Raw genomic sequence first — 17619 nt, forward strand, 5'->3', positions numbered from 1 at the left:
TGGGCAGGGATGCTCTGCTCTCGGAGTAGGGGAGGAGTGATTTGCCCACTCCTAACTGTTTGGTCGACCCTCTGGGGCCACCCGAACCAGTCATGCACACTTTCCCCGTTCTCTATCCAGGCTGTATTACAGCCTGCATGGAGACTATGCACACCCCTCCAGCCCCTGGCTGAGCACCAAGTTACGGTGCTGAGACCAATCACAACGCTGTATTTCAGCATTGTGATTGGCTTAGGGTGAGGGAGCCTAGCTTCCTGTTCCTGGAGTCGGTGGCAGGAGAGCAGGAGCAAAAAAGCGTGACCCAAGGTAAGTTTATTTATTTTTTATTCCCTCCCCCACATGACCCCCTCCCGTGCGACAAGCCCCACCCCTGCGACACCCCTCGCCCACCACCCGCGAGCCATGCCGCCCGCCACCGGTATTGCAACTTATTTAAATTTAACCGGGGAATACGTTATAACATGAGGACCCAGGAATACCGGATACAGAGTCTGGTGTACAAAGTGTTTTAACAGTTGCAAACCCTCAGATTCGGTCAATCTGAGGGTTTGAAATGTGCTAAAACCCTATAACAATCCGTAAGAGGTTTTCTGAATCATGAAATTGGTTAAGGAAACAATAAGGAATCAATATTTGTAAATGGGTATATTTAAGATGTCCCTTCCAAATACCATTTCCTTAATGGTATGTATTAATGTTTTGCGGCCAAAATCTGGTAGCAAAGCATTATTATTTTACCACCAAGCCAAAGGAGGTGGTATGCCATTCTCAGACCCTAAGGGACCATTTCCCCTTTGTCAATGCTGACAAAAACGTGTTTTAAGAGTTCCACTGCCAACTCCTAAGAAGACAGCTGTTCATCATTTTGTCTAAATGCGCCCTATTTTCCTCAAAGGAAAACAGGTTGCATTTAAAAGCAATCACAGACATGATTGTCAACTGACCCCACTAGTCCACCATCCCTTTCAGTGTGGCCAATCATAGTGAGTTGCAATTTGTGACCTGCCTCATGAATATTGATATGGTAGGGCAAAGTACTAGCCACTATGATTCTGTATTTCGTGCATCAAAAAATAATATTCTGAATTAATACACAATTCCAAAACCATTCAGTAAAATTCAGTGCATGATTTGTGACCACTTTTACCAAATTGATTCTTTGTACATATGACCCACAATTCGGTGTTTGCTGCTTTCTGCAAGTTGCAGAGGAGGGAGGGTAGGGGCCGGAAGCAGCAGTTTCCTGCAGCTCAAGCAGCCCCTCAGTCAGGTCTGATTCCAGTGTTTCTGGGATAACTGGCTCCACTATTTGTGGCTCTGGTCATTCCAGGCATAGATACAAGAACACCTGTAATTGCTCATTATCCCATAAGGGTACTTATGTTTCTGGCTTTTATCCTATACAGTTCTATGACAGCCTTTCTGTTGGGATCTAATGACGCTGCAGCATATATGTGTAGGGATTAAGGGTGACACTTTATAAAGTTCAAGTGCCATTTACTATATACTACATTTGCCGACGTGTGACATTATTTATAACAATTTATTATGTGATTACAGCCTTGAAAATTATGAATTATAGCCTAGAAATGTGTTTTGGCAAATGTTTATTGAACTAGCTGCAACAAAGCACATCTTTACTTGGAGAGATTTAAAGCTAAACATACATAGATTGTGTTTGGACGTGTCACTGTACATGTGTGTTACACACGTGTGCCTGTGTTGATTCATCATTTAGTGTTCAGCTTCCAGTCTCAGAGTACAAAGACTGGCTGTGTTTGATGGGCACTGGGCGTCTAGCTCACTGAAGTCTGCCTTTCTGCTGCTGTGCTACCGTGTGAGCACAAGTGTCACTTACCGTGTGCGTCTCGGGGGAATCACTTCTGGAGAGCAGTGTGGAAGCTGAAAGAATCCTTTGAGTTTCCCGTTTGAACTGCTCGACAGCTGCCATCAGCTGTTCTTTCTTCTTCTGATCCTTATCTGTCAAGAGGAGAACAATCAGAAAGTAATGACTCCAAACCATCCTTTGTGCACGGGCGTCGCAGAAGCAGGAAGATTATCCGGCTTCTCTTGTAATGTGTGTTGTTGCTATTGTGTGAGTGCTTGCACAGACCCAGGACATCATTCTGATCAGTGTTTGCAGGAGCGGCCCTTTCTTTCTGTCTCTCTGTTGCGCTTTCTTTCGGTGTTCATTTCACCCACATCAGAGCGCGCGCCCGATAACCCACTCTGTGACCCAGGAAGTAATATCCCATGGCCTTCGACCCCAAAAAGATTAAAGTGAGAGCTGGAAAGTCTCTCAGGGAGCGAGAGGCAGCGCAGAGAGGTGTCGCTCCAGCAACACAGTCCAGGGGTCTCCAACCCTCTCTGTAATAAGAGCTAATGATGTTCAATGGAACTCGTGGAGAGCTACTAACATAATTAATGTTGTAATAATGACTACTTCAGACAAGATTACATTAGTGGCCGCCCTATGCAAAGTCACTACCAGCTGTAACTGGAGTGCATCAGACATAGCTGCAAGCAGTTATGTATAAATGACGTTGTCAATATGAAATGCCTCAACATGGGTAATACATAACAGCAATTGCTGAAATGCCTCTGGCACCAAGGTAATAACATTTGTCAAATGTCTTCCCAATGCAACATTATTTATTACTCAAATAACAGTTTAAATATATTTTGGAAAGTCAGCCCCTTTTCTCCAAATAGCATATCAGTTCTGAAAATAAAAACATTTGGGTCGCAGCCATACACTCTAAATTTTAGTATATGTATGTAAATTCAACCAAGTTAACGTTTCTGATTTAGTAGTCTGGGTTGTACACAGGAGAGCTACTTACAGATACCTGGAGAGTTGCCAGTAGATCATGAGTAGGGCTCCCGGTTTTATGGTATTTATTTTTTTAACATTTCCGTCTGTATTTATCCATATTTATTTTTGGGCTATCTTATAGGTATTTATCCATATTTATTTTGTGTTTTGAGAATAAATGGAGTTGTAAAATTGTATATTTCCACATTTATTTAACTGAAAAACATGCAGTCTTGCTATCTATTGCATTTTAGCAAATTAAGCAGCCAAATACAGCGAAACATTACACCCACAGTTAAATATCAGCATTATAATACACATATATGTTAACATAGGCCTGTATTTAGGGAATCTGAACCTGTTTTTTAACTTCCCATGCTGTCTAACTGCTCAGCTTTTGTTCTGGAAAGCACGAAAGACAGCATGTAGAGTCACCCACAAGAAGCATAATTTTCTGTATTTTTCCGCTTTTAAAAATAAATACAGACAGAAAAGACATTTTTTTCTGTTTGTATTTGTCTGTAAAAATCAGTAAAAACAGAAAACTGGGAGCCTTAATCATGAGCCACTCGTTGGAGAAACATGATGTGGACAATTCGACTCTTAACTACTTCAGGCGAATGTGCTATTTGACCCTGACTGTACCACAAGCCACTGCTCCTGCATACCCACAATGGGCAGGCACACATAGTATTAGCTCAGTGTAAATACAGCACTTTCTAAAAGCAATACACACAAGCTCCTACAGGAGTATTCATAGCCCACGCCGTTTAAAGTTAGTGGATGAGGACATTTCTGTTCTGCCAAAGTCCTTTGTGTCCTTGAGGTTTGTCTCCATTAGGCTCTATTAACTTTAGAGTTCACAATAATGTATTCCTGGCCCTGCTACAGCATGAGCTGGAACAGCAATATGTTTAATACAATTGCTTAAAATCGCTACCTGAATTTATTGAGAGTATTCATTAAGAACCTGTATTTTGTAAGTCACTGGAAGCATCCATTGACTCTGGCCTTTTTTGGGGTAATGGCAGTCATGACGGTCAGGGTGGACTGAGAACAGAAACCGGTCCTGGCAAACTGCTTGGCTGCCCCCCCGAGCTGTGGGTGTGGCCGAGTTGTTTGTTAGGGCCAGTTTTGGCTATTTTTGTTACAGGGGGCCGATATTGCCGACCCGGTAACAAAAATGGCTCCCCCGGGGCCCAAAACTGCCCCCCACCCTTGCGGCCCACGGGGAAATGCCCCTTGCCCGCTACGGCCAGTCCGGCCCTGATGATGGTCTTACACAGCGGAAAAAAAGCCGGAGGTGACTACCCTAAATTAGGTCGTCATTAGAGGTGTGGGAGCCAACAAATTAACAGGATAAGCTGAGCCATAGCAGAGCCTGGAGATTTGCTTGACTCTTGGAACCCGTGCACAAGCTGTGCTCATGAAAATGCTTGCTATGTGAATCATACAACAACCATTACGTAAAATATGATACATTCTCTTCACAAATAAAAAAAGTGCATTTCTTTAACATGTGGGCGTTTTAACATTAATACGTCACAATATAGAACTGCACTGAGAGGAAATTATTAAAAGTGATAGCATTTAAAACATGAAATTCCTGCCCCCAACATAGCGACAGTGCCACTGGTGAAACAAGAGGCCCAAGAGGCAATACAGTTGTCATGTGAACCCTGCATGCCTGCATGTGGCCCAGGTTCTCAAAGATAAAGCAACATTATCGTGTATTTAATCAAACACAATACGTTTTTGTACAGCCGGTATGCTGAACTCATGTATTTGATATCATATACGACAGTGAAGAAAAAGGTGGATCGAAAAAATTAAATATTTGCCTGAGGTCTCACAATTTAGTTAAGCGGGGAGGTAGCGATTAAACCAGGATTTACGATTTCACTTCATACAAATCAAGCACTAAATGGGTATCTATTTGTTTCTCCTTTTGCCTCAATTTTTTTTGCTTAGTTTTTACCTCTTTATGCATGAGGGTAGAGCAAAGATGACAGGCAGAAGCCACATGGAAGCTCATCTCGTTAGGGGCTCAAGGGCCCAACGGGGCCTCGAGCTGAGCCAGAACTAGGCTTCAGGCTCGAGCCTGACTCAAGCTTTTAGTGGCTTTCCCACCACTAGTTACCAGTCCAACTCCGTTTCCAATAGTGGTAGGACCACCAGATGTTCTTGCCGATGCATGCTAATATTTCACTCTTGAATATTTCCACCTCACCTAAATGTGTTGCCAAGTCCTGATTTTTGCCTATTGCAAAGGCCGTCAAACTGTGGGATGCCTCCCCTGGGGGCCATAGCTGTATTTACAGGGGGGTGTAAATGCCTCTGCATGTATTTGTAAATTAAGGATGGCCTGGAAGCACAATTTACAGTGGTTGTGCATAAAAAAAGATGTGATCCGCAGCTATGGTGGTAAGGACAGAGAGATGGCTAAAAAGAAAAACAACTTCTGTAACTATCTTGTTCTTTCATTTTCAGGTTACTGCAAATAAAATAATGTAAACGCCTCAAATGAAAAATACATGCAAGTTAAACATTGTTGGGAAATCTACTCTTTTACGTTATGAAACCTCAATTGATTAATGTGATCACTGCTTGAGTCTGTGTGTATGACCAGAGAGTCAAAAAACAGAATCCTGGTTGGGGCAGTCAGTAATAGAGACTTGTGTATTTATAGTGCTACGAGGTCTCAGCCTGTTTCAGAAAGCACTGTGAATATGTAAGTCATTATTTTAAATTTGTATTGCACACAGCATAAGATAGGCTGTTGCAGAAATAAAATAATTCTTTTCAAAGTTTATATTTTAGTGCAAACATTTTTATGTATCCATTAAAGCGGCGCATTGCAGAACTCAGCAGATAACCCCCTTACCTCTAAAAAAGAATAAATCATTGTCACAATAAAGCTTCAAGTGACTTCATCAATTTAAATCTGTACAGACTCCAAAGCAACCTTTCCATTTGGCGGTTAATCAATTGCACCCATTTACATTTCTTTCAGGTAGCAGGCACTCTGGTGAGGCATGTTTCTTTTGCTCTCCCTCTTTCTGCTTCACAGCACTGGAGACACACCGCTCTCTTTATTTACAACTAAAGGCACTTCAAGTTCTACATTACCATCGAGGTACAGTTGTTTAACAGAAAGTACGAGAACTGTTTTTGTAAAATAAAAATAGCAAACACCTCAACGTCTGCATTAATCATCCAGGTACGGCTGTTTAACAATAATTAGAAAATTGGAATGTGGAGCACTCCATTGAAGACAATGGAGTGCTCCGTGCTTCTACGGGACGGTAAAGGCCCGCAAAGCAACATTCCTATGTTGTTTTCACAAAGGACTTTCAAAGCCCGAGTGGATTTAAACCCTCTCAGGCTCCGAGAGGCCTTTGTTTTATTTGTTAGAACATTCTTCCCTCTAGTGGTGTAGAAACTAAGGTCGGGGACAATCGGTATTTGCCCGGCGGTATCGCCTCTTTAACCCACGAAACATTAATCAATGAAGAGGCAGGCGCTGGAGACTGGAAGGCAGGAAACAAGGTTTTATTTTCTCCGGAGGAGAAACACATCAGTTGGACAGCAGGTATCGTTCTGAGGTGCTCTAACTTATTTCTGAGGCCTGGCCCCTTATATACAGGTTTTTGTGGCTTTATTACAGTTTACATACTCATGGCAATGCTTTGATGTACGGAAAGACATTCCCGGAATCCCCCCTTCGGGCCCGTTCCCACACATATTTACAGTAGAAGTCCCCACCCCGGTCACAACAGGTGATGGTTATCGCGCAGCTGGGTATTCCGCCGATTCATGGAGTGTGGGGGGTTCGATCGGATCTCGTGGGGTGGGGGCTCTGATCAACTCGGGGGTTCTTTGATGAGTGAAGCTCTCAACTGTACGGGGAGGGGCAAGGAATAGTATCAGCAGAGCTAGGTGTCGGCCTGGGAACAAGGAAGACAAACGGGCACAGGAAAAAAGGGGTTTTTGCATCAAAGGGCCCGGGACTATGAAAAGAATGAAGGGAGGGGTCGCGCTGGGAACAGGATGGGGCTTTGAGGCAGAGCTGCGCTGAAGAGGGGTTTATGACTCAAGGCAGGTGCGAGCGGGGGGGGGGGTTGGTCAGCGTGCAGGCTGGGTGAGGGCGAAGGGCTATGTCGGGGGCCGGGGGCATGCAAAAAAAGGGGGCTGTTCTGATCGAGGCATTTTAAAATGGCGGGCGCGCACGAAAAAGTGTGGCATCAGGGGGAAAGGCAAGATGGCGCAGATAATGTTCACCAAACCGTACTAATTTTCCACAGTCCTCCCTTTAACATATTCAAGACATCTTGCTGATCTATTTCCTATTCAAGTCTATTATGGTGGGCATAAGAAAAAGCAGTAGGAACCCAGGTGAAGGAGTCGTAAACATTACATTTAAGATCTCTAGTTTTAGGAGGCGGGTCTATTGATAAACTTTGATAAACTTGTTAGCAGGAAAGTCATAGTAATGTAATACAAAAACGATTCTGTAGTGGGAGCAGTGAGTACATTGCATAATGTGAACTGACAGGTTATTATATACAGGCTCCGTATATATTTGGTCGGAGCATAGTCAATACAATGGTGGCTGGGAGAGAAATGAGACGTAGCAAAAACAATGATTGAGGGTGTCAATGTTCGAAGTTAATGAGTTCTCAGTATTGGTTGTCGTCTTTTGTTGGCGCTGTGGAGCACCGGCGGTGGAGCTAAGGGTCCAGCTCTATTCTAGGTTCCGTGTTGCAGGGCACGACCTTTTCCTCGCGTTTCTGGTCAAAAGGTCCTTTTCGCCCTGTGTCCTTTGGAGTCGATAGTCAAAAAGTTCAGATGGAAGAAGAGTGTAAAAATAGTCCATAGGGTAGGTCGGAGGAAAAAAGGGGAATGGAGCAAGGCCAGATCGGGAACAAACTAGGGGAACGAGAGATTTCAGGTAGGCGGGCTTATGACCGAGTTTAGGGAGCGGGGACCTTTCGGCACACATTTGAACATTGGACAGGGGCATCAGGTTAGCCCTCTCCTCTTGTTTTGTCGGAAATAGTGCCTCGTCCTGCAGCTCCGTTCTGTCGCGGTCTCGCCTTGGCCCATGTCGCAGACGTTCCATAGTCTGTAGTCAGGCCACGTGCTCCCACATCCGGTCCTTCTTTCCTCCGACAGCCGTACCCTTGAAGGAGTTTGAAAAGACAGTCTTTAGAGAATGGGCAGAGGAAGGTAATCACACAAGTCTATTTCTCTCCCAGCTCCAGGTAAATGAGAATAGAAACGTCCGTTATATTAGGGTTCACAACTGACATATAAATGATCGATGGTGGGCCTGCTGGATTTACTATGACTTTCCTTCACAACTATTTATTATAGTCACAACAGTTCATCTGATGGAGACCCACCTTCGTAATACAAGCCTGACAAAGCTATACCATTCTCTAGGGGTTTATATTTACAAAGGGTGTTGCGAGCTATCAACATGGTACTAATAGGTATCTCGCTGAGGGGCGAACATAGGCTAAACATCTTTCATCTTATCAATGCATCCTGCCTTTTAACTAAACATTTTCGCTTTTCAACAAGGTTCATTGTAATGGTTTTCTTCGCTTAGGTCTAGTCTTTAACTTTGTAAAACATCATTCTGGTTCCTATGCAGCCTCTCACGGCCTGATTACTAAATTAGAAAAGACAGGGGTCTCATGGGAAGAACAACTAGGGACGTAGAAAACGGTGGTGGGGGGGGGGGCATCGTCTTACTTTGGGTTATAAGGGCATTATCGGCAGAAGGCCACAGTTCAGTTGGTGAGCGTTCAGTGACATTTTTCGAATTCCAAACTCTGAAATGTGCCTATCAAAAAAATCATTTCTAGGAACCACAGCTGGCCTGCGTTAGTCGCAAGTCGACCCATCTCTTACGATCGGGGGGTGAAGGATAGTTAAAAAAACTCTTATCGGGGGCAACTGGACGCAATACTGGGTGCGTCCTGGGAAGATGGGGAGGTTTCGATTACCTTTACGGTTTGGGTGTTGCGACAATTCGGAACGGGGAAGGTCGCGTCATCTGAGGCATTTTATCTCATCATAGGAGCCGCTGACATGTAGTTCCCTCATTACAGGTCAGATTAGGGAACCTCAGTCGTCTTACCTGTCCTTTCCCTTATGGCCAATTCTCGGTCTTATCAAAATATTTTTCGGAAAGGAGAGGTAGTGACACAGCGTTAGGGTGATTGCATTAAAGACAAGTTTTGAGCCAATACTGGCGGTATCTGAAGCCAATTGGGAGGTGTGCTAGGGGTGGCGGTTTGCCAATTTAGGGGCTAGTCGTTCGGAAGAGTGAGAGTGTGGAGGAGAGAGAGAGTGAGAGAGAGAGAGAGAGAGAGAGAGAGAGAGAGAGAGAGAGAGGGAGAGAGATGTGCATCAATAGGCTAGATAGCACATGTGCAGCATAGGGAGCGGCCGTGTACTTAATGTAGACTATTCGGCGCATTACTTGATACAAAACATCGCAGGTTCGTGTTAGTATTTTGAAAGCATGCAGTTCGGGACGGGCGAGCATTAGGTCGGGTACGGGGGACATGCTTTGAGAAAAAGGAAAAAGGGGGGGGGCACCATTTTCGCACTCCTTGCATTCTCGGTCCTTTGACCAGTTGAGTCAGCGCTTCAGTCACACTCAAACATTCTCTCATAGTTTCATACACACGCGACATGTGTCCATTCATATTAAGGGTGATCATTTTCCATCAAGTCATGTCATCTATTGACCCGTTTGTTACATTAGCAGTTTGTGGGTGTGCTTGGGTGCCACCTTGCGGCGTTAGTCCGCTTCGCGTATCAGACATGGCAAGGCTTCAGATCTTCGTCATACCTCGGTCGTGATTTCTGATGTAACCTGCAGGGGAAAAAAAGAGGGGAGGGGAGGGGGACAACATTCGAGCATATCAAAAGCACGGGTACGAAAGTCCTTTACTTACCTCATACTCGTCTTATCCCCTCGGGATAGAATCCCTGGGGTTTTTGGTTTCTGGGGCCAAGGGGGGGGGGGATGGGGGCAGTGCGATCCATAGGCTGTGAGTAGGGAAACGTTAAAGAATCAGAAGTACTTAGTGCGAGGTTTCCAGTTGGTAGGTGTATTTAGCTATTGGGGTCCTTAAACCTCTTTCAACGTTGTGATGGCCTAAGGTTTATCAGCTCTTCGGTCAACTCTGTTCCCTAATATCTTTGAGTGTCGTATCTTTATAATATTTTATCATTTTACATCGTTTCATTTTACCCATCCTTTACATTACGCCATTTCGCTTTTACCCATCCCTAGAAGTCGGGGTCCTTCTCCATGCGCGAATCCCTGAGTCTGTCGCATTTTTGACGGCGGAGTGTCGTGTCTCAGATTCGATCCTCCATCCGGGGCTGGGCAACCATCTTCTTTTAACCTTAAAGAGAGAGCAGAGTAGGGTGCACAGAAAGGAACTCTCCCGCCGATCCCATATTTTTAAATAAAGCATGCAATACCCGTTCATAATTTCGAAAACCTTTATTTTTGCAAAATCATAGTACGTGGATTTATGAGGGTGCAGTCGTATTTGGCCGGACACGGCAATGGCTAAAGTGCGTACAGTGGGGGGTGTTGCTTTGCAGCAATAAAAACATTAGAAAGTTTTATCAATTCATTTGTAGCAAACTAAAACGTCTATCAATTGGCTGGGGGGGTTCGGGGGCATTTATTTCATAATTTAGAAGCATAGTCAGACTAGTTGCAATCGGATTTCCTATATGCATACCGTGTGCGTGCGTCATGAGCGAGGTTATACATCAGCTATATATATAAAAAATATAATACATTGTACATTTGTAATCATCATTTTTAACGGGATCCTTTTTACATGTTCGTTGAGTGAGCTCTCCTTTCTTCCTGTCAAGTGTACAAAGGATCATATATGTCTCAGAACATCAAGTTTTGTATTAGTAAAAAGGAACACCACGAGGCGTTCGTAAGTTCCTATCGATACCGGCGCCATTTTGGGCGGGGCCGGGTTAGTCCGGAAGCAGCATCAGGGGAAACGTTTCCTACAACTGGCAGTTGGACCAGAGTCCTTTTCGGCAGTTCTAGAATTCATGCTAACAGAAAGAGCGGCAATGTCATGCTTGTTTCGTTAGTGATCGAGGCAGTCGTCCCTTACCGGAAGCCTGCAGGGGCCGAGGGCTCCGCCGGGGACCTTCGTAGACTCTTCAAGGCTGTGGAGATGCTGTCGGAGGTGGGGGCTCGTGCTCCGGTGGGCGAGCGACCGAATTATATTGCTGTTCAAAGTTACTCTAGCGGCCGAGAGCCGCCTTCCAGCGGGCCCAGACGCCAATTTGAGGCCCTGCAGCAGTCCCCTCTCGTCGAGTCTGCAAGAGTGGAAGAGACCTTCCTGAGGACAAACTAGGGAACGGAACTCTGTGTCGTGGAAGCGGGACGTTCGGCTGGGGTGCAGCTGTGATGCCCCCACCTGGGGGGCGAGGGAGACTCGTTAGCGCCGTCTCCTTCTCCCGGTGCACTCCAGGCCGCTCTCTTTCATGAGCATGCGCGATGGTCTCTCCACACCCTGTGCTCCACAAGGCCCATGCTCAATGCTGTGGAAGTATGGCCACCTGCGGCGCACATTCGGTGCTGCACAAGTATCGGTGCAGCCATTGCATATTCGGTGCTCCGAAAATATGGGCACCGTTGCATGTTCGGTGCTGCGCAAGTACTGGGGCGCCACCATGGTATGTTCGGTGCTACGCAGGTATTGGCACCGCCGTCTGGCTGGGGGAGTTCGGCGTTGGACCGGGGGCTGGGAGACCTCCTATCTATGGAGGTGGGAGAGGCTTGTCCGCGTCGCCTCTCCCTCCCAGCCCAACTTGGACTAAATTCCATGGAGGTACGAACAGGACATCCCGCCGTCCAGAGTTGCCGCGGCCATAGTTCATAACAGAAGTGGCGCCTGGCGTGTTGCTGCTGCCACAACGGAGGAGAAAAGGAAGAGGTGTCTCGTCCTTCTCTGGGCCGGGCTTCCTTAGGTTATCGGCTGCAGCCGGATCCAGTTGGCCCCGGTCCCTGGCCATGGGTGGTCGGACCGGGGGTGGGGGGGCATGTGGCGGGACTGCCTGCAACTATCCAGGGCCACTGTGGCTGGGCCGGGGAGGCATGTGGCGGGACTGTCTGCAGCTACCCAGGGCCGCTGCGGCCGGACTCCGCTGGCCCCTGCCTCTCCTCCGGCTCCCCCATATGTTAAGATTTCCTGACCGAGTGTTGGCAGCGGGGCCCGCCTTATATGGGTTGCCGCCGGTTGGGCGTAGCCGTAACCCTGCCCTATTTTGGAAGGTTCCAGAATGTGGGGGGGGGGGCGAATGTTCTGTTGACTTTCATTTTCTACAGTTTACCGTTCTTGTTTCTAGCGTTATTGTTCCTTGCTTGTTATGTTAATTAAAAGTTCGTGTTCATCAGTGGCTTACTGATTTCGTTTCCCATTCCTTTCTTTCCAGGTTGTTTCAAGCTAAAATTTCTGTTAACAGAGTTTATGTAACACGGAAGCACGTGCAGAGGGATGACGCCGATTCATACGTTACGTACACACAAACTCAGACGGGGAGACAGTAAAAGTATGACATACAAGACCCAAAGACAAACATAAAACGGTGATTGGCCATAATTTTCTCTTTCTGTCTGTTGATTTAGAGCTAGATTGGGTTCCCGTCTTTAACATTGTCCGATCTATGAAAACTCGAACATGTCACTGAAATCGGTCTGGCGAAATCTGTGCCATCGGGCATAATCAAACGTGGTGGTTCTATCTGGCCTGACCATGTCAGTCTGATTCTTCTTTGTCTGGCGCTTTTTTCCTTTCTTCCGGGCTGCTATTCCTGTCGGTCCTCTGTTCCTACTCTCGCTCAGTAAAGTCGGGCATTGTGCTTTCCAGTGTCCGACACATCTACAAAAAGCGCATTGGTCTTGCCCTAAGTCTGGCCGTCCTGCGCGTAGTGTCGGGGGATAACTTTCGGGTCGTGGTGTCCAGGGGTTGTCCTGTTGATATATTCCCCTACCTGCTCTGTCCTCGTCTCTCGTCTTCCGTTGCATTGCCTCTCTGCGCCACATACCGAGACTGTCGAGCATAATAGGCGTTGTCTTATTATTACGAAGGGCTATTTCTAACGTTTCTATTTTATCAAGGTCGAAGGATCCTACCAGTGGCCACTGTTTGTCTTGACTTTCTTTGGTATACCTGTGCCACAATTTATTATAGGCTATGGTAACTAATCCATAGTTTATGAACATGTCCTTATTAGGGGTGCCTTCCAGCGGAGCTAGGTGATCCACCTCTAACAAACGGTCCGGGCTGAACCAATTATCAATCAGTGGGGAGAAGACAGACATGACGGCTCGCAACCAGGGACAAAAAGTCAGCACTGCCTATCTTATCACTGTGCGCAAAGACTAGACAGAATATTTCTATTCTACGTTGTTTGCAGGCAGTGAATACCTCATGAACCAATAACAAAGAATAACCAATAACAAGGAACAACCAATAATCAAAGAACAACCAATAATAAATAAAATAAAATAAAATAAAATCAGTGGGGAGAGTAAGTAGGGGCGCAAAGGTCTGCGTCCTCTACCCTTTCACTATCCGCAAAGAGGAATCTGTTATTTCCTGTTTGCAGACAGAGAATCTCCAGAAGGCAATCCGTGAACAGTAGTTCGGGGTCAAAGAACCCAGTTAATCAGTGTGGGAGAGGGAATCTCCCAAAAACCGTTAATAAATAATAGAATCAGTGGGGGAGAAAAATAGGCACGACGGCTGCGTTACCTATCCTTCACTGTTTGCAAAAGGGAAAGAGCCTACTGTTTCTCCGTGTGCAGACAGTGAATCTCCAAATAAGTCAAAATAAAGAGTAATACTAGTATTTTCTGAACAACCAATACAATTATTTTGCAGTTTGTCGTGTTTACACGACCTTACCCGGACCGTATGGACAGTTTCTTGTCTTCCGAATCCAGCGCCCGTTCGTCCTCTTTTTCTCGTATTTCTCACGGCACTCCTAATGGTTCCCAGTCAGGACCGTAGATCACTCGAGAGATGTCTGTTCGGAACTAGTGAAGTTCGGATGATCGGCTGCCAGACGAGGGTCTATTGGGCAAGAGCTCTCCCGATCATTGCAGTCGTTCACTCTGTCGTCAGGACCTCTCCCACTGGATCCATGAGTCGCTGATGGGCCCCACGTTGGGCGCCAATTGTAGAAACTAAGGTCGGGGACAATCGGTATTTGCCCGGCGGTATCGCCTCTTTAACCCACGAAACATTAATCAATGAAGAGGCAGCCGCTGGAGACTGGAAGGCAGGAAACAAGGTTTTATTTTCTCCGGAGGAGAAACACATCAGTTGGACAGCAGGTATCGTTCTGAGGTGCTCTAACTTATTTCTGAGGCCTGGCCCCTTATATACAGGTTTTTGTGGCTTTATTACAGTTTACATACTCATGGCAATGCTTTGATGTACGGAAAGACATTCCCAGAATCCCCCCTTCGGGCCCGTTCCCACACATATTTACAGTAGAAGTCCCCACCCCGGTCACAACAGGTGATGGTTATCGCGCAGCTGGGTATTCCGCCGATTCATGGAGTGTGGGGGGTTCGATCGGATCTCGTGGGGTGGGGGCTCTGATCAACTCGGGGGTTCTTTGATGAGTGAAGCTCTCAACTGTACGGGGAGGGGCAAGGAATAGTATCAGCAGAGCTAGGTGTCGGCCTGGGAACAAGGAAGACAAACGGGCACAGGAAAAAAGGGGTTTTTGCATCAAAGGGCCCGGGACTATGAAAAGAATGAAGGGAGGGGTCGCGCTGGGAACAGGATGGGGCTTTGAGGCAGAGCTGCGCTGAAGAGGGGTTTATGACTCAAGGCAGGTGCGAGCGGGGGGGGGTTGGTCAGCGTGCAGGCTGGGTGAGGGCGAAGGGCTATGTCGGGGGCCGGGGGCATGCAAAAAAAGGGGGCTGTTCTGATCGAGGCATTTTAAAATGGCGGGCGCGCACGAAAAAGTGTGGCATCAGGGGGAAAGGCAAGATGACGCAGATAATGTTCACCAAACCGTACTAATTTTCCACAGTGGCAGAATGTTCTAATAGCCTTATCACCCTTTGTAGCTGGGCTATACCAGCTATTAAAGTCCCGCGCCCTTGTTAAAGTCCCTCGCCTTCGGCTTGGGCCTTCAACCCTGGAGCAGGCCTTTGATAGTCGGTATAGCCCGCTACGGTGGGCTATAAGGCTATAGTATGAGAACTATTTTTAGAAAATGAAGAAAGCACGGGCACGTAGGGACCCATAGAACCCACCCACTTTGACCCCTGCTTACATGCAGGTGTTAATACAGGTGGGTCAACTGGTGGCAGGGAGGAGTGAACAGGCCGGAAGCACAGGGGTAAGATGGGGGACTTTTATCTCTTTTTTGGACACAAAGAGGCAGCCACCCTGCTTTGGACCTCAGGCTTAGGAGTGATGACCTAGTGAAGTGGGCAGAGGAGACATGGCTGTAAGTATAATTCGTGCTGACCTGGAGATGCAGTGTACCAAGGCCCAGTGGTGGAAGGGGCCAACTAAATCCTGATTATGGTTGTGTTAATAGCCTTTGTTGGTTGCAGTATGGCTCCTTGCACTCTTGCTTTACCAGTACTGCTTTGGGTCTCAGAGCAATGACACAAGGGAGTAGAAAGCAGATGATGGACCTTAGCTTCGACTCAAAGAGATGGTTCGGAGGTTGTAGAGCAATATAGGGGCTATGTTTTAACAAAGGGCTGACACAGCCCTCTGTACAAGGTAGTATATATCATTAGTGAAGCAAGTACAAAAGCACTGGGAGACAGGTGTGTGAGGGGCCCATTCCATCACAGTCATGACTGTCTCACATTGCAAAAGGTGCATGGGGGGTCATTTTCCTTGCTAGGGACAATGTTACCTTTGCTACACAGCAGGGGCAACACGTGTCAGCTATTTGTTTTTTTAAGAGACAGAGAGCCTGTCTCAAAAATGAAGTGATGACCGGGCCTAGTAGGGAAAAGTTAAAGAGGCCCAGGATACAGCCTGCTTCTCAGAGCCGCTACCATTAGAGCACCAGGTGCAGCTGCAGTATAGCCCATGAGTGTGAGGGGCGTATATCACCCCAAGTATGGCGCGCAGTGTTTTACGGACAGTTTCTGATTTTGTTTGATGTATGTGCTTTTTTAGGTGTTTCACATTTAATGCAGATTATGTGCTGTAGAAAAAGTACCCCTAAAAGAGTCTCATAAGCCCCATCCTCTGTGCTCAGCACTGCTTCTCCTCCTCCACCAGTCATTGGAGGGGGGCCCGACTTCAAAACAATTTTCTTAGGGGGCGTAGAGGAAAACAGCTTGAAGACCTCTGGTCTATTGTATCTTCTGTAAACCTCTATAGCTTTTCTCATATAAATGTTCCTGCTCATTTTACAATGAACAATATCCTAATCTACCCGGGGATTTCGCAAGAAAAAGGTGTGGTATCATTTGTACACGTTTCACAATTTCAGTATTCTTCAGAAGAGGGTCTCGAGTGTTGTTGCTATATTGTCTTTAGATTAGTGCTAGCAAAGTTCCTACGTGCCAACCCTGGGCTCCTGAAACCAAATCAACAGCCCCCCACATGAGCAGGCGCATGCCACAATCAAATATTAAGGGGTGGGGTTGCACACTCATACTGTTCCATTCTTCCCTACTGCCTTTCACTCCTGTAGAAAGTGTTCACTTGGATACTCAAGTGCAGCCCAGTGCTTTGTGGTCCTTGACAAGTGGGGGAGCTGGTGACTGCTTTCCAGAACCAGGAGCCTGCACTTGGGAGCTATTGTACATTTATCCACAGAGACTAAGAAGCAGGTTAAGTCCCTCGCAAGATTATATGCCTTTCTGGTGAGTTTAAAAGAACTGCTTTAACGGGCTCCAAAGCACTGGTTGTGCTTCAACACTGAAGTGACGCCAACAAAAAATTTGATTTATGGACTATTTGAACTGCATTTACCAGAATGCACTGGGGAGGATTGTAATCGACTTGTGGCCAGTGTCCCAGGGCTTAATTTGTAAAAAAATGAAGTACCAGGGCACTTTTCAGAAGGTCACTGCAGCCTGCACCACCAGGGCCAGACTGGGAACTGAAAGCAGCCATGGCAAATTTTGCCAGGCCTGCCCCAAACCACTACTTGGGGAGTTTGGGAGGGTTTGGGGGGGTTTGTCACCCCGAATTTTTTTGGAAAAAAGACAGACCAAATTGGTGAATTTTACAGCACATTTTTCATTACATATTCAATTGTATAAACTTTCAAAGCACAGTAAATAGTAGATGATGACCTTAAAGAGCACCAGGTTACCCACCCAGTCATATGTACCCATAGACGTTCTTTCAGAGAGCACCAAAAATAGACAAGTAGTGAATCAGAGAGAACAAAGTAAAAGTGAGACCAGCCCCCACATGGTGTGTAATGAGCAAGCGCAGTGAGCAACCACTACTAGGCAGAGTTTGGGGGGGAGGTTGTCCCTCCAAGATAAGTTTGGCGACAGAAAGGCCAAAACAAAGCATTTTTCAACACATTTTCTCTCCTGAACCACACTGATGACATCACCATGTCTGCAACGAATGAGGCAATTTAAATAATTGATCACATCATCCATGTACAACTGAGCCAGTTCATAGGTATAATGGATGATTGCATCACAATGCCCTTGAGCCAGAGAATAATTAAAGACGTCATCTTTGTGCCACGGTCTCTCCTGGGCTGGGTGCTTGTGG

At 46.3% G+C, this 17619-nt stretch overlaps 1 protein-coding gene across 1 annotated transcript in view; it reads right to left on the reverse strand.

Moving 5' to 3' along the window:
• Positions 1-17619, reverse strand: part of LOC144761925 (spermatogenesis-associated protein 7-like) — a 970202-nt gene that overhangs the window by 418117 nt on the left and 534466 nt on the right. The window contains exon 5 of the mRNA XM_078647121.1: positions 1859-1980. Within this exon, the coding sequence (XP_078503247.1) occupies positions 1859-1980 (122 nt within the window). The remainder of the gene's footprint in view (positions 1-1858; positions 1981-17619) is intronic.

The sequence above is a fragment of the Lissotriton helveticus genome, chromosome 6 (assembly GCF_964261635.1).
Source record: "Lissotriton helveticus chromosome 6, aLisHel1.1, whole genome shotgun sequence".
Lineage (NCBI taxonomy): Eukaryota > Metazoa > Chordata > Amphibia > Caudata > Salamandridae > Lissotriton > Lissotriton helveticus.